Source organism: Petromyzon marinus, chromosome 73 (assembly GCF_048934315.1).
Source record: "Petromyzon marinus isolate PM22_M1 ecotype Great Lakes invasive population chromosome 73, UKy_Petmar_22M1.pri1.0, whole genome shotgun sequence".
NCBI classification, from domain to species: domain Eukaryota; kingdom Metazoa; phylum Chordata; class Hyperoartia; order Petromyzontiformes; family Petromyzontidae; genus Petromyzon; species Petromyzon marinus.
Window position 1 is genome coordinate 8444462 of NC_133739.1, and position 23355 is coordinate 8467816.

Sequence of the window (23355 nt, forward strand, 5' to 3'; positions counted from 1 at the left end):
GCCCCGCGATCAAGCTAGGCCCCGCTATCAGGCTAGGCCCCGCGATCAGGCTAGGCCCCGCGATCAGACTAGGCCCCGCGATCAGACTAGGACCCGCGATCAAGCTAGGCCCCGCGATCAAGCTAGGCCCCGCTATCAGGCTAGGCCCCGCGATCAGGCTAGGCCCCGCGATCAGACTAGGCCCCGCGACCAGACTAGGCCCCGCGATCAGACTAGGCCCCGTGATCAGGCTAGGCCCCGCTATCAGGCTAGGCCCCGCGATCAAGCTAGGCGCCGCACTCAGTCTAGGCCCGGCGATCAGACTAGGACCCGCGATCAAGCTAGGCCCCGCGATCAAGCTAGGCCCCGCGATCAGACTAGGCCCCGCGACCAGACTAGGCCCCGCGATCAGGCTAGGTCCCGCGATCAGGCTAGGCCCCGCTATCAGGCTAGGCCCCGCGATCAAGCTAGGCCCCGCGATCAGTCTAGGCCCCGCGATCAGGCTAGGTCCCGCGATCAGACTAGGCCCCGCGATCAGGCTAGGCCCCGCTATCAGGCTAGGCCCCGCGATCAAGCTAGGCCCCGCGATCAAGCTAGGCCCCGCGATCAGGCTAGGCCCCGCGATCAGGCTAGGCCCCGCGATCAGGCTAGGCCCCGCGATCAGGCTAGGCCCCGCGATCAGGCTAGGCCCCGCGATCAGGCTAGGCCCCGCGATCAGGCTAGGCCCCGCGCTGTAAAGTTCCAACCACAACAACCACCACCACAACAACCACAACAACAACGGCGATGAGAATTTCTCACCTCGGATTTCAGTGCAAGGGCGGAGCAGCAGCTTCCTATAATCTCGTGACGTCACGCAGCAGCAGGAGGTGACATGACATCACTTGTGGGGAACGATAACACTCCCCTTCCACAATGAGCGGCTCCGTACGTGAATAGATTATGTTAATGAGCCCGGCCCATATGAAGAGGGATGGGGCGTGGGTGCTCACCCGTCGCGACGGCTTTCACGAAACAATTATGTTAATGAACCGCAGGTCACTGGGCGTGGCCTTGCCCAAATATGGATTCTAATTGAACAGAAAACGGCAGCGACCCAGGCAGAGGTGACGTCACGTTCAAGGGCGCCTTGGACGGGGTGGGGTGAACACCTTGGTGACATGACGTCACGAGCGAGGTACACCTCCCCCTGGCGTTTCACGCCGATGAGGTGATGCTGAGTGATGACGTCACAGAGAGGAGTTGGAGTTTAAGTTGATTTATATTCATTTTCCATTGTTCCCTCCCTTGAACAGAGACCCCTTAGGTGTGTGTACACTGTGTGTATGTGTGTGTGTACACACTGTGTGTTTGTGTACACACTGTGTGTTTGTGTAAACTGTGAGTGTGCACACTATGTGTGTGTGTACACTGTGTGTTTGTGTACACTGTGCGTGTATACTGTGTGTATACAGTGTGTGTTTGTGTACACTGTGTGTACACTGTGTGTGTTTACACTGTGTGTACACTGTGTGTGTTTACACTGTGTGTACACTGTGTGTGTTTACACTGTGTGTACACTGTGTGTGTTTACACTGTGTGTACACTGTGTGTGCACTGTGTGTACACTGTGTGTGTGTGTACACTGTGTGTGTGTGTACACTGTGTGTGTACACTGTGTTTACACTGTGTGTACACTGTGTGTGCACTGTGTGTACACTGTGTGTGTGTGTACACTGTGTGTGTGTGTTGGTACACAGTGTGTGTGTGTACACTGTGTGTGTGTACACTGTGTGTGTACACTGTGTGTGTGTGTACACAGTGTGTGTGTGTACACTGTGTGTGTACACTGTGTGTGTGTACACTGTGTGTGTGTGTACACTGTGTGTGTGTACACTGTGGTGGGCACGGTCATCTCAGTCGACAAATGGTAACTTTTCATCAATTTAATATTTTCAATTTGTTTTGTTATTTTCTATCTACGTGACATTACCGAAAGAACCAAGAATATAAATGTTAATCAGCTGCGCCACGCTGTGTGGGAGCTACCTGGCCTGTCGCTCCGCACGAAGCTGCGTGGAGCCCTCTGCATGGAAGTTCTGCGCCGGTGAGAAACTCTCTCAGGCTCCCCCACGCCTCCACGCAGATTGACGCGAGCCGAGTTGGTGGTGCATTCTATTTTGACTTAAAACTTTCGTGACTGGCAGGAATTAATATTCTTGGGTTCTTTCGGTAAAGTCGCGTAAATTAAAAAAACATGTTACATTAAATAAAAAAATTAAAGGACAATTTAAGTAATAAAAATAAACGAGTTTTTTTCTTTATTTTTGTTTTCTATCTACGTGACTTTACCAAAAGAACCAAGAATATGGTAGCGCATTCTCTATTTATTGCAGAGGTTCAAGGATCAAATCGAACAGGCACACCTGGCTACCCCAGTAACATTCACCACAATATGCGCAGTCTGCTTCACGGCAGATGTAAAAACATAGCGTTGTGTCATTCACGACGCACAGGTCATTGCATGTCGGTGTCACGGTCAAAATTGTGGCAATTCCAAACATTATCCAGAAACTACACAACGGAGACGGCGCGTCAATGATCGCCCCCTACCGACAGACTCATGTCCACGTGCAGGCCGGTGCAGGGCCACCTTGTGCCACACAGGGGCAGCTGCCACTTAGGGGGAGGCGTCCTTTGATTGTTTGAGATGAGGTTCGATAAGAAAGACACAATTAGGCAAGCGACTTATGCGTGCAAATATGATGTTGGTAACGTAGTGAAATGCTTGGGAGCTTCATCGTCTCTCGCTCACGCCGACAGATGGTACCCAGCCCACAGCTCCACAGATACCAGCAGCTCCTCCTGTGCAGGTTCGGCTACGTACGGTGCGAAAGAAGTTCCAGATACACACACAGAGACTCACACACAGAGAGACCCACAGATTAGCATGGTTGGCTACGTACGGTGAGAAAGAAGTTCAACGTACACACAGAGACTCACACACAGAGAGACCCACAGATTAGCATGGTTGGCTACGTACGGTGAGAAAGAAGTTCAACGTACACACAGAGACTCACACGCAGAGAGACCCACAGATTAGCATGGTCGGCTACGTACGGTGCGAAAGAAGTTCCAGATACACACAGAGACTCGGAGCAAGTTTGAGTCGCGTGCAGTCGTGGGCCCGTGAAAGTTGAATGGGCGCATGTTGCTACTGGCGGTAGTTGAATACGGTTGGAAAGACGCTGATAGAGACACACACAGAGACTGACAAGAGAGAGAGGTGGACAGACACAGACAAGAGGAAGACAGAATGAAAGATACAGAGACACAGTCAGCGAGAGAGAGAGACACAGAGGGGAACAGAGACACAGACGGACAGAGAGATATTGAATCGAACACAAAGTTATCTCGCTCCATTTAAAGAGATTCCTCAATCTTTGCCCATCCCCGGAATTAAGTCGTTCTAGTTTCTATTCATTTCATTGTGTGTGGTGTGTCCGTGTAAGCAATGTGGGACATCGATGTACACGGATATGAAAAAGCTCAGCAGACAAGACGTCTTTCTTATCCTTTGGTTCTTTCGGTAAATTCACGCAGGTAGAAATAAACGAAAAAAATCAATTGCGACGTTTCGATCGCAACACCAGAGGTCGTCCTCAGGGGAAAACATCCAGACATTGTCACGGCAGAAGTCACGTGAGCTACGGCACGTGACAAAGGTAAGGTGACCCCCCCCCCCCCCAACGTGGCTCGCCCTGCTCAGCTGAGCATTGTTTTAATGCGGTGGGCTCACGCGAAATTGATTTCTGTAAGACGAAGGTACTTTGAAAACCCACTGGCTATTCTTTTTTATGCAAGTGTTGTGTCCTTAACTAATCACATGGAGACGTCTGGTTGAGGGAACGCGTTTATTATAACAACTCTTTCGAACCCGGCTCTACACACTACCGTAACACGACAGGGGTACGGCCCCTTCCACCCGATAGCCTCCGGGAGCGACAGCCTCCCTTCTACCGCAGCCTGCACAATCCGGGCTCTGCTAACCCACGGGTCCCTTAGCCAGGCGTTCAGGGAGGACTGGACGACCCGTCCCAGCCTGGGTACGGGAGCTCACCTCTGGTCCGCTACAACCCAGCTCTGGCTAGAGCTCGGGGAGGGTCCCAGGGTGTCCGAGCCACCTCTGGTCCGCTACAACCCGGCTCTAACAAGAGCCTCGGTTGAGGGTTCCCGGGTGCTGGTCCAGTCTTCAGGTCTTCGGATGTCTTCAGGCTTGAGTTGGTGAACACTGCCTCGGCCCGTCCAGAGGGCCGGCCTTTTATCCCCAGGTCGGGGTCACCCCTACACTCCTGACCTCCCCACCCCCCCCCCCCTCCCAGAACCTTCTGGAAGGTCTTATCTTAAGGGGCCTTAGGGACGGGTGGGAGGTCAGGGGTGTGAGTCTCCGGTCACGGGGGAGGGCAGGGGTTTACTTTGGTCGACCCCTACACACCTCTCTCTCTCGGCTGCCCCCTGTTGACCCGTTAACGTGGCGGCAGGTCAGCTGACAGCGCCCTGTCATAGCGCTTACGCACAACTTTGTGACTAACGCTGCACGTTCCGTCGTTTTCATGCAGGGGGCGCTGCAAACCTCCACGCGCCCCCTGCATGAACGACGGAGACGCAGGGACAGACGTTCGATCGCGTTGGAATCGATCTGCAGACGGCGGTCTTCTCGCACGGCCAGCAGCTCTGTGTCGCCTCGTCTCGATCCCGCGATCCCAACCAGGTGAAAGTTCGCATCGAACCGAACCCCCGGCAAGGCCATCTACTTAACGACGAGAGACACTTCACACGAAATATCGTTTTCAATTAATACGCTTTTAATGAAGAAATACAATTATCCAATTGAAAACATAACACAATTCAAAGTTGTTTCATTTTCAAACTTCAAAACGGAGTACCGGGTGCTTGCGTGGAGACGTCGTTCGTGTGCAATTTTTTTCATGACTTTCCTGGCCCAAGGCCGTAAATGTTTGTGAGGGGCACCGCAGGCAGTCAGGCTTGCTTCAAGTCCTTGGTTGTGAACATCCAGACGTTAATCAGCAAGGACCATTTCATGTCCTAGTTCGACAAAATAAACGTCAACACGTAATACGAAATTATAATTCGTGTTGTAGAGAATGTATCTCCTTTACGTGTAAACTTTGAGTGGTATGCCTTGTAACTGATGAATGATGCGAGTGTGCTCCCTATTTCAAAGACAATGAGTTGCTCCAGAGAGAGATGCTTCCTGAAAACACAAAAACACCCTTTGACCTGTATCACAAGAGCAATGAGTCTCACCTGAGTTATCTGTACAGGTTACTTCCAAAACACACACTTTGTCCTAACATCACTTATTCAATGTTTGCCCCTTATAGACAAAATGTTACATGTACACACACAGACAAGTATTCATTCTGTTGTACATATAGGTGTTATGAAAATTGATGAAAATGATAAAAATTAAATGAAATTTAAAATTTGCATAATTTATCCAAAATTATGTTAATTGGTGTAATTATGCACATAAATTATGCTGACTCGAGAGATACTTGTATTAATTTATGAGAGTGGGCGTGGTTATGATAATGCAGGTCGAGCCTCGGTGACGAGGATTGTGTTATGAATTGGAATAACGCAATTGATCGTATGCAGTTCTGTAGGTCTTGTGAGCATGAATGAGAGAGAGTCGATTCGACTCTCCTATTTAATTCCGTATTATCGATAAGGATACGATTACTCTCGATTGAACATTATGAATTATGTGTGTTATGGATTATGTGTGGTGATAGTGTGCTTATGATAGGTCCCCAGGATTCAGATCTCATACGCAGAACAATATTATGCAGAATTTCAGGAAGAATCACACACAACTTTTATGCTTTAATACATTTTATTTTCTAGCTAACTTTAATTTTTGAATAATATGAAAACTCTCGATCTTGGAATTTCAACACAGCGTTAACATGATACCATCACGATTGCGTTGTTTCGCTTTGATAACGGCACCTGTGGTTAATTCCCGACGCGTAACGCAATCGATCGACTGTTGAGGACGAGATTAATACATGCAAACTATTCTATCAAAACCTTAACCTTATAATGTAAATTCGCATTTAAACATCGCCCACACAGTACCACATCCATTCATAGACCTTCAAGTCAATTCTTATCACGCTGTTAACAGTAGGACGATTGGTTATTATGCAACTCAATGACAGCAGTATTTTTCGTTATGAATTGATTTTTAATGCACCACCTTGGAGTGGCGACCCTTCATGATTATCCCGATATGCGTATCGTGCGTCTTCTTTATCACCGGTTCAATTCTTTGCGTAAAGCAGATGCCGAGGTTAGCATCTCTGGTGTCCAAAATGTGTTTCCTGTGTGTTGCGGCGCGGTGGGGGAGTGAGGGGGAGAGTGTGGGGGAGGGGTTGAATACGAACGGCTCGTCACAGTTTCTGTCCACCGCTGGCTGGATGAGTCAGCACGACGCTCGCCGTCGTCGCGCCGATGGGTGTTGAGTGCGGGGCCGCTGCCCTCTCAGCGCTGGTGACGCGAAGTTGCGCGCTGTAGCACGCTGGTGGCACGCTGTTGGCACGCGCTGGTGCTGGTGGCACGCTGTTGGCACGCGCTGGTGCTGGTGCTGATGCTGGTGCTGATGGCACGCTGTTGGCACGCTGGTGGCACGCTGGTGGCACGCTGTTGGCACGCGCTGGTGCTGGTGGCACGCTGGTGCTGATGGCACGGTGTTGGCATGCGCTGGTGCTGATGCTGGTGCTGATGGCACGCTGGTGGCACGCGCTGGTGCTGGTGCTGATGGCACGCTGTTGGCACGCGCTGGTGCCGATGCTGGTGCCGATGGCACGCTGGTGGCGCGCGCTCCCTCTCCTTGAAGATGCACGAACGCGCCCGTGCTGGTTCGCTGACAGCAGTTTCTCTCCACTGCTGGATGAGCTGCTGCACGCTCTTGCTTTGCGTTGCTGGCCGCGCTCTTTCCGCTGCTGTAGTATCTGACGCTGCGCTCGCGGGCGACAGGTCAAGTTTTTATTCTGCTGAGTGAGCCGAGTCGCAGGCGCTCTCTTTGTTGAGGTTGTTGGCGGCTCTCTGACAGCAGGTTTCCTCCACTGCTGTATGACTCAAGTCGCACGCGCTTGGTCACTGGTTTGCTGAAGTTGTTGGCGGCTGCTCGTGCTTTTCCGCTGCTGGTTGACCCACGTTGCACGTGCTTCCTCTGTGGAGATGCTCGAGCGCTCTCAGCGCTGATTCGATGATACTTTGTTGGCGGCTGGCCAAGCGTTTTCTTCTGTTGAGTGAGTTGAGTCGCACGTGCTCTCTCTGTTGAAGTGCGCGAACGCGCCCGCGCTGGTTCGCTGACAGCAGTTTCTCTCCACTGCTGTATGACTCAATCTCGTTGATACATCGCGACTCGGCGATCCTCGGTACTCAGCGAGGCTCGGAGCCAGCCGCTCCATGCGACTGCTCGTCTTGTGGACGTCTTGAATCGCTGATCTGTTTTGACTGACTTAACTTAACTTTTTGAAAATGCGCTGACCGTTATATTCAAAGACATTCTTCTCTCTTTGCAGTGAAGGGGGGGGGGGGGCGTGGTCTGTGTGTGTGTGAGTTCGTGTGTGTGTACAGATGGCTCCTGCGATAACGATGTTTGCCCTGGCGTGAAATTCCTCTCCCTTGCTCTGCGGGAGAGACAAAGGTGGTCGGGAGTACCTATCTCTTTATACTTTCGCCTTTATATTTCTCAAATACCATTTGGTCCCATGTTCGCCAAGACTCGTGCTTGTAACTACGTCCTCCCGACACCACTCTCGGTTTACCGAGGTTCGCATTGTTACGATGGAATTATTAAAAAGAAAAATAATTTTTATCCTGAGTTTAAGAGGTCCGTTTCTTGATTGTTGGAATGTATATCCCTTGGTTCTGTAAGGTTCTATAATGGAATGTCGTGTAAGGTGAACTCGTTATTCTTACTTTTATGTGTGACTGATGTGTAGCCACTTCTTTAACTGAAAAACGTGTTCGCTGGCTGTTGTGTGTTTTCTCATTAACCCGTCTGGCTAGCTCCAGATGGCCCCTTGTGATAAGGTGTGGTTCCTGCTTCTCCGCGCTGCGAGAGACAAAGGTGGTCGGGGTTGCTTGGGATATTGTTTAAACTCTTTCGCAAGTTTGCCCGTTGTCTCATTCCTTCTCAAAAACCTTTAATGTGACTCTGTATTTTGTCTCCAAGCTTTGTTTTAACAGTAAAAGTATTAAAGGTGAAAATCATTTGATAGCAAATTAATCATTGGATAATAATTCACTGATGTATCTGGTGGCCTGGTATTAATTGGAGTGAGCGCGAGGACCGCTAACTTTAGCTTATTCTTGTTATTGCATTTTAAATTTTAACCGTTGTTTTAATGACAAAGGAAAAAATATATATGGTTTAACCCGTGGGCGTCCTCGTTTCTGGCTTGCGGAGGGCTCCCTCTGGGTGACCTCCCTTAGGGCCCATCAAACTCTTGTTCATCTGGAGATCTTCGCAGATAGCTGCTAACATCCTCGCCTCGAGAGTTGTATTATTTATTTATTAATGGCCTGTTTATGATCGACATCTGGTTTTTCGTGTGCCTGGCTTACGGGTTTTATTGATTAATTTTTATCGTTTAAAAAAATATATATAACGGCAAATATTATTGTTAATATCAATTTTGGAAAAGGCTCATATGCAACAATTCTCAATTATTGACAGGCATATTAACAAAATCGAATTACTGCAGTGAAATATACTGCATCAGGTTATATCGTACTAACAAGCTATTTTTTTTTACAAATACGCTTAACAGTGTATGTACAACATACTATTGCGCCATTCAAAAACGAGTAGGCCATTGCATGCTGGCGTCTGGGTCAAAATTTATCAAATTCTAAACGTTACCTACAAACTCCACAACTGAGATGCCACATCAACCATCGCCCCCTACTGACAGGTTCTTGTCCACATGCAGGCCGGTGCAGGGCCACCACTTTGTACCACACAGGGGCAGCTGCTACTTGGGGGTGCTCTTCGAGTGTTTGAGACGAGATATAACACAACACTCCGAATTGCCAGAGGCGATTAAGCAAGCACCATATAAATGGAATTATTAGAACCTTGTGATTGCTTGGAAGCTTATTGGCTCTCGCTCATGGTTAGAGATCTACGCAACCCACAGGTTCACAAAGACTGGCCGCTCTTACCCTGCAGGTTGAACCTAGGAATTGAGTGTTCAACTTCTCATTCTTGTCATTAAAGGCCTGTGACAAAGGTGCATCTATTGGAGCGACATCGTCTCAAGCTTACATATCTACCGGGTCTCCATTTGACTTTGTAATGTCTCGGAGGAAGTCCACCCACACCTCCACTTCCACAAACTGCTGGGAGTTGCCTCGCTCTGCCTCAAAGTCAGAATTCTCCTCCTGCTTCACGTTGCCTCCATCGATGTGAAGGTCTGATTTTGGAGTTGAATCTTCATCTTCACATTTTACCCTCACTTCTTCGCTCTTCACCATCACTTCTTCACATTTCACCTTCACCTCTTCATATTTCACCTCGATACCTTTAAAAGTGTCCAAGCTGGGATTTTCTTCCGGTTCTTGTTTCATGAGGGATGGGCTCATTGCGGCACTTTGACTTTCACAAGCCGATTTCAGACTCCACTCCTTGTGGATCTTCTGATGCTTGTGTGTTCTCTGGTGTACATGAAGATGTGGTGACTGTGCAAACGCCTTCCCACACACACCGCATTTGAAGGGTTTATCTCCTGTGTGTGTTCTCTGGTGTACATGAAGACTTGATGAATGTGCAAACGCCTTCCCACATACACCGCACTTGAAGGGTTTCTCTCCTGTGTGTGTTCTCTGGTGTACATTAAGACTTGGTGACTGTGCAAACGCCTTCCCACACACACTGCACTTGAAGGGTTTATCTCCCGTGTGTGATCTCTGGTGTATATGAAGACTTGCTGAATGTGCAAACGCCTTCCCACACACACTGCACTTGAAGGGTTTCTCTCCTGTGTGTGTTCTCTGGTGTACATGAAGACTTGGTGACTGTGCAAACGCCTTCCCACACACACTGCACTTGAAGGGTTTCTCTCCTGTGTGTGTTCTCCGGTGTGCTACAAGAGGAGATGAATCTGAAAACGCCTTCCCACACACACTGCACTTGAAGGGTTTCTCTCCCGTGTGGGTTCTCTGGTGTACTTGAAGATTTGGTGACTGTGCAAACGCCTTCCCACACACACTGCACTTGAAGGGTTTCTCTCCCGTGTGGGTTCTCTGGTGTACATTAAGATTTGATGACTGTGCAAACGCCTTCCCACACACACTGCACTTGAAGGGTTTCTCTCCCGTGTGTGTTCTCTGGTGCCATTTCAAATGTGCAGGACGATCCGTGCCGTATGCACCGAGCCGCGCCGAGTGCCTTTGCTCCATCAGACCAATTCTGCAGAGGAAGCGACAGCTGCAGACAGAAAAAAAGAATATCCACACCATCTACACGTCAGTATCGATGCACAGAGGAATGCATTCATACAGTCACACGTGACTCACACGTCTATACTTATTCATATATTCATGTTATAGTGAAAACGTGTCCCAAATTCATCACACGGGCTGTTATGGCACACAATTAGAGGGCAAATTGTCATAAACGTGCCTGGAAGCCCTCGTGTCTTCAAAATGAATGTTAACCCAAAACTCCCGAACACACAATTTCGGCTGTCTGGCTTCCAAAGGAATATTTATGAAAGCTAAATTCAGCTGACATAGCAAAGGGTGTTGAAAATAATACTACTTGTGTTATGCAGACATGCATAAATGAATGTTCAATCGCAACTTAGAGGTGTGAAAGCCAGGCACAGATGTCCTTGAATGCTGGGATGAACAGTTCCGACTTCAGCTGCACGTGTGCTGTGATAACTTCCTGACTACATTCTTACTAAGAGTTGCAGAGGAAAACAAAAATAAACTACTATTTTAATATAACCTCCGTGCCCAATAGAGTTAATAGACTTTACTGCAAATACAAACTTGACCCTTTCACACACTCAGAGGTAGAACCAGGATATTCAGGTAGGGGGGGGGTAGCCCCTTTCAGCAATGAAAAATGATAGTATAAGGAGTTGTTGGTAAGGAGTTGTTGGTAAGGAGTTATTAGTAAGGAGTTGTTAGGAAGTAAGGAGTTGTTAGTCAGGAGTTGTTAGTAAGGAGTTGTTAGTCAGGAGTTGTTAGTAAATAAGGAGTTGTTAAATTTCGATTTAAAGCTTTCGTGACTGCAATGATTCATCTTCTTTGGTTCTTTCGGTAAAGTCACGTAGAATGAGAATAAAATAATAAATTGATAAAATAAAATAACACAATAATATTCTCACGACGTTTCGGCCACAACACAAGCGGCCTTCATCAGGTGAAGGGGGCGAGACTGTCTGGTAGGACAGCGCTGGAGTGAGAGAGCCACGTTCAGATCACGGCTTTGAGGCTTAAAAGGCTTAAAAGCCGTGATCTGAACGTGGCTCTCTCACTCCAGCGCTGTCCTACCAGACAGTCTCGCCCCCTTCACCTGATGAAGGCCGCTTGTGTTGTGGCCGAAACGTCGTGAGAATATTATTGTTATTTTATGTTATCAATTTATTATTTTATTCTCATTCTACGTGACTTTACCGAAAGAACCAAAGAAGAAGGAGTTGTTAGTCAGGAGTTGTTACTAAGTAAGGAGTTGTCCTATGCTTTTAATTCGACGCGTGTGAAAGGCATCGCGCTCGCTGAAGGTGTTTGCCTTCAGGGAAGTCGTGTACTGTATAAGCAACTGCGCACAATTCTGTGAGTCGCTTGTAACTGCTTTGCCGTTACTTATTGCCAATTATGAACACGGACTGTTGTCCTCTCATAGAGTCCCTGGCATGTAATAATATGCCACGCGGTGGCAGTGGAGGTCGCACAATGCTGATTTATCTATATTTATAAAAGGGAAATTTGGGAATGTGTGTCTGTTTGAAATGTTCAGCATACTTCCCGACATGCAACACAAACTTGAAATTTGGCACGTGGGTAGCTTCCAGACTGGACACAATGCACAAAGTATTAAAATAGCCGTCATATCTGAGATGTCACCCTATGCGGCAGCGTTACGCAGTGTGCCTGCTGACGTCATGTATACCCCCCCACCAACACTCCGCGAAGGCCGTGTTTTAATCCAAGACAAGAATCAAAGTCCCGGGCAAAGCCGGGTAGTAAAGCTAGTCTACATATAAAAGGGAAATGTGTGGATACGTGTGTGTCTGGTCGAAATGTTTAGCATACTTCCCAACATGCTACACACTTGAAATTTGTCATGTGGGTAGGTTCCATACCGTGCACAATGAAAAAAGTATAAAAATAGACATTTGTATTTTGTATGACCATGAAGTTTGTGACGTCAACCCGCAACACACCTGAGTTAAGCGCTCTGCAATGAATATAGAATTGAAGCTTTCGTGAATGCATAAATTACTCATTGGTTTTTTCGGTAAAGTCACGGATGTAGAAATATAATAAAATTATATTAAAATAAATCACGACGTTTCGAACGCAACACAAGCGATCATCATCAGGTGTAAAAAAACAAATAGCGAGGGAGCACATAGGGTGACATCAACGCAACACATAGAGAGCGTTAAACTGCACGGAGGCAAATACAACAAGAAGATGAGAGACGAGAACTCAACAAAACCCAAGAAAAATTACGTGATGCAAAACCAGTAGGACAACAACACAGTTATACACTTGCCTGGTAGACCACGAATTTCAGAAGACTGCTAAATTTCGTGTTCATCCTCCGGGTTGAACATACCAGCATAGACAGAGTGAACGGATACGAAGTACAAGGTAGCAGAGATACATACACAGGGAAGAACATCCAGGGAAAGATGTATTTGGCAGCAAAGATAGAGCTGTTAACAGCGTGCCGGGAGATTTTAGGTGGCGCTTCGCTCCTGGCCGATGAAGCCATTGGTTTCTCGGAGTTTAAATACATATCCTCCGTGCGAAGAACGGGTAGAACTGCTATCTTAAATATGAAGCAGAACATTACATCTGTTTGTTTGTGTGAAGCAGCAAAAACCTCTCCCAACACTGAGCTCTGGCGTCGTGAAATTTTCACAGCTTATGCCGTTTGGAATTTCTAAGTGAACGCGACTATTTTCAGCTCGCCATGTCATTATTCCCTTCCCGAGTGGCCAAAATCGACCTTGCGTAGAAGTGGATTAAGGTTAAATTGACTTGAGTGAAAACATCCGATTTAGGTAACTTGATTTGTTTCGCCTTTTTTCTTTCTCGCAAGCATCAACATTTTTAAGGATTTTTCAGTGAAATATAAGGGAATATGAAATGTATCCAAGACAAGAATCCAAGTCCCGGGCGAAGCCGGGTAGTGAAGCTAGTCACTAATAAGCCCCAATGATCCTATCGAAATTAGGGATTTCGATCGGATCGTTGGGGGGCACATGCCTACCCCACCCCCACTGGCTCCACCACTGTCACGCACTGGCACGGTTCAAAAGGTGGTGGTGTGTCCAGACCCATGCCTGGCCACCTTCACCTGCACAGAATTCATGCTTCCTCACTCCACCAAGTAGAGTGAACACCGCCACGCGTCCAGAGTGAACACCGCCACGCGTCTAGAGTGAACACAGCCACGCGTCCAGAGTGAACACCGCCACGCGTCCAGAGTGAACACCGCCACGCGTCCAGAGTGAACACCGCCACGCGTCCAGAGTGAACACCGCCACACGTCCAGAGTGAACACAGCCACACGTCCAGAGTGAACACCGCCACGCGTCCAGAGTGAACACCGCCACACGTCCAGAGTGAACACCGCCACGCGTCCAGAGTGAACACCGCCACACGTCCAGAGTGAACACCGCCACGTGTCCAGAGTGAACACCGCCACGTGTCCAGAGTGAACACCGCCACGCGTCCAGAGTGAACACCGCCACGCTGTTGAGGAGCCTCACCTTGTGTTGTGTTGTGGGCAGGTCGCTTCTGAAAACAAAAGCGGCACAGCAGCTCAAGCGGGCTTGGCCTGGTGTAAAAAATAAAAAAATAAATAAATAAACGCGTGAATATTTCGATTTAAAGCTTTCGTGACTGCAAGGATTCATCTTCTTTGGTTCCTTCGGTAAAGTCACCACGTAGAATGAGAATAAAATAATAAATTGATAAAATAAAATAGCACAATAATATTCTCACGACGTTTCGGCCACAACACAAGCGGCCTTCATCAGGTGAAGGGACGAGACTGTCCAGCGCTGTCCTACCAGACAGTCTCGTCCCTTCACCTGATGAAGGCCGCTTGTGTTGTGGCCGAAACGTCGTGAGAATATGATTGTGTTATTTTATTTTATCAATTTATTATTTTATTCTCATTCTACGTGACTTTACCGAAAGAACCAAAGAAGACGCGTGAATATTTACAACTAAAACAACGTGACAAAGTGGCGAGCCGCATGAAGACAAATTAAACTTAAACGCGATCAGGCTAGGCCTCGCGATCAGGCTAGGCCTCGCGATCAGGCTAGGCCTCGCGATCAGGCTAGGCCTCGCGATCAGGCTAGGCCTCGCGATCAGGCTAGGCCCCGCTATCAGGCTAGGCCCCGCGATCAGGCTAGGCCCCGCTATCAGGCTAGGCCCCGCGATCAGACTAGGACCCGCGATCAAGCTAGGCCCCGCGATCAAGCTAGGCCCCGCTATCAGGCTAGGCCCCAGCGATCAGGCTAGGCCCCGCTATCAGGCTAGGCCCCGCTATCAGGCTAGGCCCCGCTATCAGGCTAGGCCCCGCTATCAGGCTAGGCCCCGCGATCAAGCTAGGCGCCGCGATCAGTCTAGGCCCGGCGATCAGACTAGGCCCGGCGATCAGACTAGGACCCGCGATCAAGCTAGGCCCCGCGATCAAGCTAGGCCCCGCTATCAGGCTAGGCCCCGCGATCAGGCTAGGTCCCGCGATCAGGCTAGGCCCCGCTATCAGGCTAGGCCCCGCGATCAAGCTAGGCCCCGCGATCAGTCTAGGCCCCGCGATCAGGCTAGGTCCCGCGATCAGACTAGGCCCCGCGATCAGGCTAGGCCCCGCTATCAGGCTAGGCCCCGCGATCAAGCTAGGCCCCGCGATCAGTCTAGGCCCCGCGATCAGGCTAGGCCCCGCGATCAAGCTAGGCCCCGCGATCAGTCTAGGCCCCGCGATCAGGCTAGGCCCCGCGATCAGGCTAGGTCCCGCGATTAGACTAGGCCCCGCGATCAGGCTAGGCCCCGCGATCAGGCTAGGCCCCGCGCTGTAAAGTTCCAACCACAACAACCACCACCACAACAACCACCACAACAACCACAACAACAACGGCGATGAGAATTTCTTACCTCGGATTTCAGTGCAAGGGCGGAGCAGCAGCTTCCTATAATCTCGTGACGTCACGCAGCAGCAGGAGGTGACATGACATCACTTGTGGGGAACGATAACACTCCCCTTCCACAATGAGCGGCTCCGTACGTGAATAGATTATGTTAATGAGCCCGGCCCATATGAAGAGGGATGGGGCGTGGGTGCTCACCCGTCGCGACGGCTTTCACGAAATAATTATGTTAATGAACCGCAGGTCACTGGGCGTGGCCTTGCCCAAATATGGATTCTAATTGAACAGAAAACGGCAGCGACCCAGGCAGAGGTGACGTCACGTTCAAGGGCGCCTTGGACGGGGTGGGGTGAACACCTTGGTGACATGACGTCACGAGCGAGGTACACCTCCCCCTGGCGTTTCACGCCGATGAGGTGATGCTGAGTGATGACGTCACAGAGAGGAGTTGGAGTTTAAGTTGATTTATATTCATTTTCCATTGTTCCCTCCCTTGAACAGAGACCCCTTAGGTGTGTGTACACTGTGTGTATGTGTGTGTGTCCACACTGTGTGTTTGTGTACACACTGTGTGTTTGTGTAAACTGTGAGTGTGCACACTATGTGTGTGTGTACACTGTGTGTTTGTGTACACTGTGCGTGTATACTGTGTGTATACAGTGTGTGTTTGTGTACACTGTGTGTACACTGTGTGTGTTTACACTGTGTGTACACTGTGTGTGTTTACACTGTGTGTACACTGTGTGTGTTTACACTGTGTGTACACTGTGTGTGTTTACACTGTGTGTACACTGTGTGTGTTTACACTGTGTGTACACTGTGTGTGCACTGTGTGTACACTGTGTGTGTGTGTACACTGTGTGTGTGTGTACACTGTGTGTGTTTACACTGTGTGTACACTTTGTGTGTTTACACTGTGTGTACACTGTGTGTGTTTACACTGTGTGTGTGTACACTGTGTGTGTGTGTACACTGTGTGTGTGTGTACACGGTGTGTGTTTGTACACTGTGTGTGTGTGTACACTGTGTGTGTGTACAGTGTGTGTATACTGTGTGTGTTTGTACACTGTGTGTGTGTACACTGTGTGTGTGTGTACACTGTGTGTGTACACTATGTGTGTGTGTACACTGTGTGTGTGTACACTGTGTGTGTACACTGTGTGTGTACACTGTGTGTGTGTGTACACTGTGTGTGTACACTGTGTGTGTGTACACTGTGTGTGTGTACACTGTGGTGGGCACAGTCATCTCAGTCGACAAATGGTAACTTTTCATCAATTTATTATTTTCCAATGTTTTTGTTATTTTCTATCTACGTGACTTTACCGAAAGAACCAACAATATAAATGTTAATCAGCTGCGCCACGCTGTGTGGGAGCTACCTGGCCTGTCGCTCCGCACGAAGCTGCGTGGAGCCCTCTGCATGGAAGTTCTGCGCCGGTGAGAAACTCTCTCAGGCCCCCCCACGCCTCCACGCAGATTGACGCGAGCCGAGTTGGTGGTGCATTCTATTTTGCCTTAAAACTTTCGTGACTGGCAGGAATTCAAATTCTTGGGTTCTTTCGGTAAAGTCGCGTAAATTAAAAAAACATGTTACATTAAAGAAAATTTTTTAATGACAATTTAAATTAAAAAAATAAACACATTTTTCCAATTTTTTTGTTATTTTCTATTTACGTGACTTTACCGAAAGAACCAACAATATGGTAGCGCATTCTCTATTTATTGCAGAGGTTCAAGGTTCAAATCCGACAGGCACACCTGGCTACTCCAGTAACATTCACCACAATATGCGCAGTCTGCTTCACGGCAGATGTAAAAACATAGCGTTGTGTCATTCACGACGCACAGGTCATTGCATGTCGGTGTCACGGTCAAAATTGTGGCAATTCCAAACATTATCCAGAAACTACACAACGGAGACGGCGCGTCAATGATCGCCCCCTACCGACAGACTCATGTCCACGTGCAGGCCGGTGCAGGGCCACCTTGTGCCACACAGGGGCAGCTGCCACTTCGGGGGAGGCGTCCTTCGATTGTTTGAGATGAGATTCGATACGAAACACACAATTAGGCAAGCGATTTATGAGTGCAAATATGATGTTGGTAACGTAGTGAAATGCTTGGGAGCTTCATCGTCTCTCGCTCCCGCCGACAGATGGTACCCAGCCCACAGCTCCACAGATACCAGCCGCTCCTCCTGTGCAGGTTCGGCTACGTACGGTGCGAAAGAAGTTCCAGATACACACAGAGACTCACACACAGAGAGACCCACAGATTAGCATGGTGGGCTACGTACGGTGCGAAAGAAGTTCCATGTACACACAGAGACTCGGAGCAAGTTTGAGTCGCGTGCAGTCGTGGGCCCATGAAAGTTGAATGGGCGCATGTTGCTAGTGGCGGTAGTTGAATACGGTTGGAAAGATGCTGATAGGGACACACACAGAGACTGACAAGAGAGAGAGGTGGACAGAGACAAGAGGAAGACAGAATGAAAGATACAGAGACCACAGAGACACAGTCAGCGAGAGAGAGAGACAGAGGGGAACAGAGACACAGACGGACAGAGAGATGTTGAATCGAACACAAACTTAACTCGCTCCATTGAAAGAGATTCCTCAATCTTTGGCCATCCCCGGAATTAAGTCGTTCTAGTTTCTATTTATTTCATTGTGTGTGGTGTGTCCGTGTAAGCAATGTGGGACATCGATGTACACGGATATGAACAATCTCAGCCTCGTCTCGATCCCGCAATCCCAACCAGGTTAAAGTCCGCATCGAACAGAACCCCTGGCAAGGCCATCTACTTGACGAGAGAAAATTCACGCGAAATATCGATTTCAATTAAGAAGCTTTTAATGAATAAATACAATTATCTAATTAAAAACATAACACAATTCAAAGTTCTTTCATTTTCAAACTTCAAAACGGAGCATCGGGAGCTTGCGTGGAGGCATCGTTCGTGTGCAATTTTTTCCGTGACTTTCCTGGCCCAAGGCCCTAAATGGTTGTAAGGGGCACCGCAGGCAGTCAGGCTTGCTTCAAGCCCTTGGTTGTGAACATCCAGACGTTAATCAGCAAGGAGCATTTCATGTCCTAGTTCGACAAAATTTACGTCAACACGTAATACAAAATTATAATTCGTGTTGTAGAGAATGTATCTCCTCTACGTGTAACTTTTGAGTGGTATGCCTTGTAACTGATGAATGATCCGAGTGTGCTCCCTATTTCAAAGACAATGAGTTGCTCCAGACGAAGATGCTTCCTGAAAAAACAAAAATACCCTTTGACCTGTATCACAAGAACAATGAGTCTCACCTGAGTTATCTGTACAGGTTACTTCCAAAACACACTTTGTCCTAACATCACTTATTCAATGTTTGACCCTTATAGACAATGTTACAAGTACGCACACAATCGGACAAGTATTAATTCTAAATTATTGACAGGCATATTAACAAAATTAAATTACTGCAGTGAAATATACTGCATCAGGTTACATCGTACTAACAAGAAGCTATTTTTAAAAAAATACGCTTAACAGTGTATGTACAACATACCATTATGCCATTCAAAAACGAGTAGGCCATTGCATGCTGGCGTCTGGGTCAAAATTTATCAAGTTCTAAACATTACCTACAAACTCCACAACTGAGATGCCACATCAACCATCGGCCCCTACTGACAAGCTCTTCTCCAGATGCAGGCCGGTGCAGGGCCAACACCTTGTACCACACAGGGGAAGCTGCTACTTGGGGGTGCTCTTCGAGTGTTTGAGCCGAGATACCACACAAAACTCCGAATTGCCAGAGGCGATTAAGCAAGCACCATATAAATGGAATTATTAGAACCTTGCGAATGCTTGGGAGCTTATTGGCTCTCGCTCATGGTTAGAGATCTACGCAACCCACAGGTCCACAAAGACTGGCCGCTCTGACCCTGCAGGTTGAACCTAGGAATCGAGTGTTCAACTTCACATTCTTGTCATTAAAGGCCTGTGACAAAGGTGCATCTATTGGAGCGATATCTTCTCAAGCTTACACATCTACCGGGTCTCCATTTGACTTTGTATTGTCTCGGAGGAAGTCCACCCACACCTCCACTTCCACAAACTGCTGGGAGTTGCCTCGCTCTGCCTCACAGTCAGAAGTCTCCTCCTGCTTCACGTTGCCTCCATCGATGTGAAGGTCCGATTTTGGAGTTGAATCTTCATCTTCACATTTTACCTTCACTTCTTCGCTCTTCACCATCACTTCTTCACATTTCACCTTCACCTCTTCATATTTCACCTCGATACCTTTAAAAGTGTCCAAGCTGGGATTTTCTTCCGGTTCTTGTTTCATGAGGGATGGGCTCATTGCGGCACTTTGACTTTCACAAGCTGATTGCAGACTCCACTCCTTGTGGATCTTCTGATCCTTGTGTGTCCTCTGGTGTACATGAAGATTTGGTGACTGTGCAAACGCTTTCCCACACACACTGCACTTGAAGGGTTTCTCTCCCGTGTGTGTTCTCTGGTGTACATGAAGATTTGATGAACGTGAAAACGCCTTCCCACACACACTGCACTTGAAGGGTTTCTCTCCTGTGTGTGTTCTCTGGTGTACATGAAGATTTGGTGAACGTGAAAACGCCTTCCCACACACACTGCACTTGAAGGGTTTCTCTCCTGTGTGTGTTCTCTGGTGTGCTACAAGAGGAGATGAATCTGAAAACGCCTTCCCACACACACTGCACTTGAAGGGTTTCTCTCCCGTGTGTGTTCTCTCATGTACATGAAGTTGTGGTGACTGTGCAAACGCCTTCCCACACACACTGCACTTGAAGGGTTTCTCTCCCGTGTGTGTTCTCTGGTGTACATGAAGACTTGGTGACTGTGCAAACGCCTTCCCACACACACTGCACTTGAAGGGTTTCTCTCCCGTGTGTGTTCTCTGGTGTACTTGAAGATGTGGTGACCGTGAAAACGCCTTCCCACACACACTGCACTTGAAGGGTTTCTCTCCCGTGTGTGTTCTCTGGTGCCGTGTCAAATGTGCAGGACGATCCGGGCTGTATGCATCGAGCTGCGCCGAGTGCCTTTGCTCCATCAGAACAATTCTGCAGAGGAAGCGACAGCTGCAGACATAAAAAAAGAATATCCACACGTCAGTATCGATGCACAGAGGAATGCATTTATACAGTCACACGTGACTTACACGTCTATACTTATTCATATATTCATGATATAGTGAAGACGTGTCCCAAATTCATCACACGGGCTGTTATGGCACACAAGGAGAGGGCACATGGTCATAAATGTGCCTGGAAGCCCTCGTATCTTCAAAATGAATGTTAACCCAAAACTCCGAGCACACAATTTCGGCTGTCTGGCTTCAAAAGGAATATTCATGAAAGCTAAATTCAGCTGACATAGCAAAGGGTGTTGAAAATAATACTATTTGTGGTATGCATAAATGCATAAATCGCAACTTAGAGGTGTGAAAGTAGGGCACAGATGTCTTTGAATGCTGGGATGAACAGTTCCGACTTTAGCTGCACGTGTGCTGTGATAACTTCCCGACTACATTCTTACAAAGAGTTACAGAGGAAAACAGAAATAAAATACTCTTTTGATATAACCTCCGTGCTCAATAGAGTTAATAGACTTTACTGAAAATACAAACTTGACCCTTTCACACACTCAGAGGTGGAGCCAGGATTTTCAGGTAGGGGGGGGGGGGGCAACCCCTTTCAGCAATGAAAAACGATAGTTGTTAATAAGTAAGGAGTTGTTAGTAAGGAGTTGTTAGTAAGTAAGGAGTTGTTAGTAATTAAGGAGTTGTTAGTAAGGAGTTGTTAGAAAGTAACGAGTTGTTAGTCAGGAGTTGTTAGTAAGTAAGGAGTTGTTAGTCAGGAGTTTTTAGTAAATAAGGAGTTGTTAGTAAGTAAGGAGTTGTTAGTAAGGAGTTGTTAGTAAGTAAGGAGTTGTTAGTAATTAAGGAGTTGTTAGTAAGGAGTTGTTAGAAAGTAACGAGTTGCTAGTAAGTAAGGAGTTAGTGAGGAGTTGTTAGTAAGTAAAGAGTTGTTCGTCAGGAGTTGTTAGTAAATAAGGAGTTGTTAGTCAGGAGTTGTTACTAAGTAAGGACTTGTCCTATGCTTTTTATTCGACGCGTGTGAAAGGCATCGCGCTCGCTGAAGGTGTTTGCCTTCAGGGAAGTCGTGTACTGTATACGCAACTGCGCACAATTCTGTGAGTCGCTTGTAACTGCTTTGCCCTTACTTATTGCCAAATATGAACACGGACTGTTGTCCTCTCATAGAGTCCCTGGCACGTAATATGCCACACGGTGGCAGTGGAGGTCGCACAATGCTGATTCATCTATAATTATAAAAGGGAAATTTGTGAATTTGTGTCTGTTTGAAATGTTCAGTATACTTGCCGACATGCAACACAAACTGGAAATTTGGCACGTGAGTAGCTTCCAGACTGGACACAATGCACAAAGTATTACAATAGCCATCATATCTGAGATGTCACCCTATGCGGCAGCGTTACGCAGTGTGCCTGCTGACGTCACGCATACCCCCCCACCAACACTCCGCGAAGACCGTGTTTTAATCCAAGACAAGAATCAAAGTCCAGGGAAAGCCGGGTAGTAAAGCTAGTCTACATATAAAAGGGAAATGTGTGGATATGGGTGTGTCTGGTCGAAATGTTTAGCATAATTCCCAAACAGGCTACACACTTGAAATTTGTCATGTGGGTAGGTTCCATACTGTGCACAATGAAAAAAGTATAAAAATATACTTTTGTATTTTGTATGACCATGAAGTTTGTGGCGTCAACCCGCAACACACCTGAATTAAGCGCTCTGCAATGCTTAGAGCTGTTAACAGCGTGCCGGGAGATTTTAGGTGGCGCTTCGCTCCTGGCCGATGAAGCCATTGGTTTCTCGGAGTTTCAATACATATCCTCCGTGGGAAGAACGGGTAGAACTGCTATCTTAAATATGAAGCAGAACATTACATCTGTTTGTTTGTGTGAAGCAGCAAAACCTCTCCAACGCTGAGCTCTGGCGTCGTGAAATTTTCACAGCTTATGCCGTCTGCAATTTCTAAGTGAACGTGACTATTTTCAGCTCGCCACGTCATTCCCTTCCCTAGTGGCAAAAATCGACCTTGCGTATAAGTGGATTAAGGTTAAATTTCCTCGAGTGAAAACATCCCATTTAGGTAACTTGATTTGTTTCGGCTTTTTGCTTTCTTGCAAGCATCAACATTTTTAAGGGTTTTTCAGTGAAATATAAGGGAATATGAAATTTATCCAAGACAAGAATCCAAGTCCCGGATGAAGCCGGGTAGTGAAGCTAGTTACTAATAAATCCCAATGATCCTATTGAAATTATGGATTTCAATCGGATCGTTGGGGGGCACGTGCCTACCCCACCCGCACTGGCTCCACACTATCACGCACTGGCACGGTTCACAGGTGGTGGTGTGTCCAGAGCAACGCCTGGCCACCTTCACCTGCTCAGAATTCATGCTTCCTCACTCCACCAACTAGCGTGAACACCGCCACGTGTCTAGAGTGAACACCGCCACGCGTCCAGAGTGAACACCGCCACGTGTCCAGAGTGAACACCGCCACGCGTCCAGAGTGAACACCGCCACGCGTCCAGAGTGAACACCGCCACGCATCTAGAGTGAACACCGCCACGCGTCCAGAGTGAACACCGCCACGCGTCTAAAGTGAACACCGCCACACGTCCAGAGTGAACACCGCCACGCGTCCAGAGTGAACACCGCCACGTGTCTAGAGTGAACACCGCCACACGTCTAGAGTGAACACCGCCACACGTCTAGAGTGAACACCGCCACGCGTCCAGAGTGAACACCGCCACGCGTCTAAAGTGAACACCGCCACGCGTCCAGAGTGAACACCGCCACGCGTCCAGAGTGAACACCGCCACGT

At 48.0% G+C, this 23355-nt stretch overlaps 3 protein-coding genes across 7 annotated transcripts in view; all 3 read right to left on the reverse strand.

Annotated features, from left to right (window-relative positions):
- LOC142907012 (uncharacterized) overlaps positions 1-14085 on the reverse strand; it is a 61363-nt gene extending 47278 nt beyond the window's left edge. The window contains exon 1 of one of the 3 annotated variants that reach the window (XM_076055929.1): positions 14016-14085. The gene's annotated coding sequence lies outside the window, so the exon portion shown is untranslated. Of the gene's footprint in view, positions 1-780; positions 822-14015 lie in introns of those variants that run through there. The other 2 variants (XM_076055930.1, XM_076055927.1) reach the window with 2 other exon arrangements.
- LOC142907016 (uncharacterized) overlaps positions 1-23355 on the reverse strand; it is a 167470-nt gene that overhangs the window by 30725 nt on the left and 113390 nt on the right. The window contains exon 1 of one of the 2 annotated variants that reach the window (XM_076055944.1): positions 781-812. The exons of the other annotated variant lie outside the window; for it this stretch is intronic. The gene's annotated coding sequence lies outside the window, so the exon portion shown is untranslated. Of the gene's footprint in view, positions 1-780; positions 813-23355 lie in introns of those variants that run through there. 2 annotated transcript variants of the gene reach the window in all.
- Positions 5860-23355, reverse strand: part of LOC142907013 (uncharacterized) — a 32983-nt gene continuing 15487 nt past the window's right edge. The window contains exons 4-5 of one of the 2 annotated variants that reach the window (XM_076055935.1): positions 19849-20436; positions 5860-10403 (exon numbers count right to left, since the gene is read on the reverse strand). In XM_076055935.1, the coding sequence (XP_075912050.1) occupies positions 9322-10403; positions 19849-20436 (1670 nt within the window). In that variant the 3' untranslated portion in view covers positions 5860-9321. Of the gene's footprint in view, positions 10487-14015; positions 14088-19848; positions 20437-23355 lie in introns of those variants that run through there. The other variant, XM_076055934.1, reaches the window with a different exon arrangement.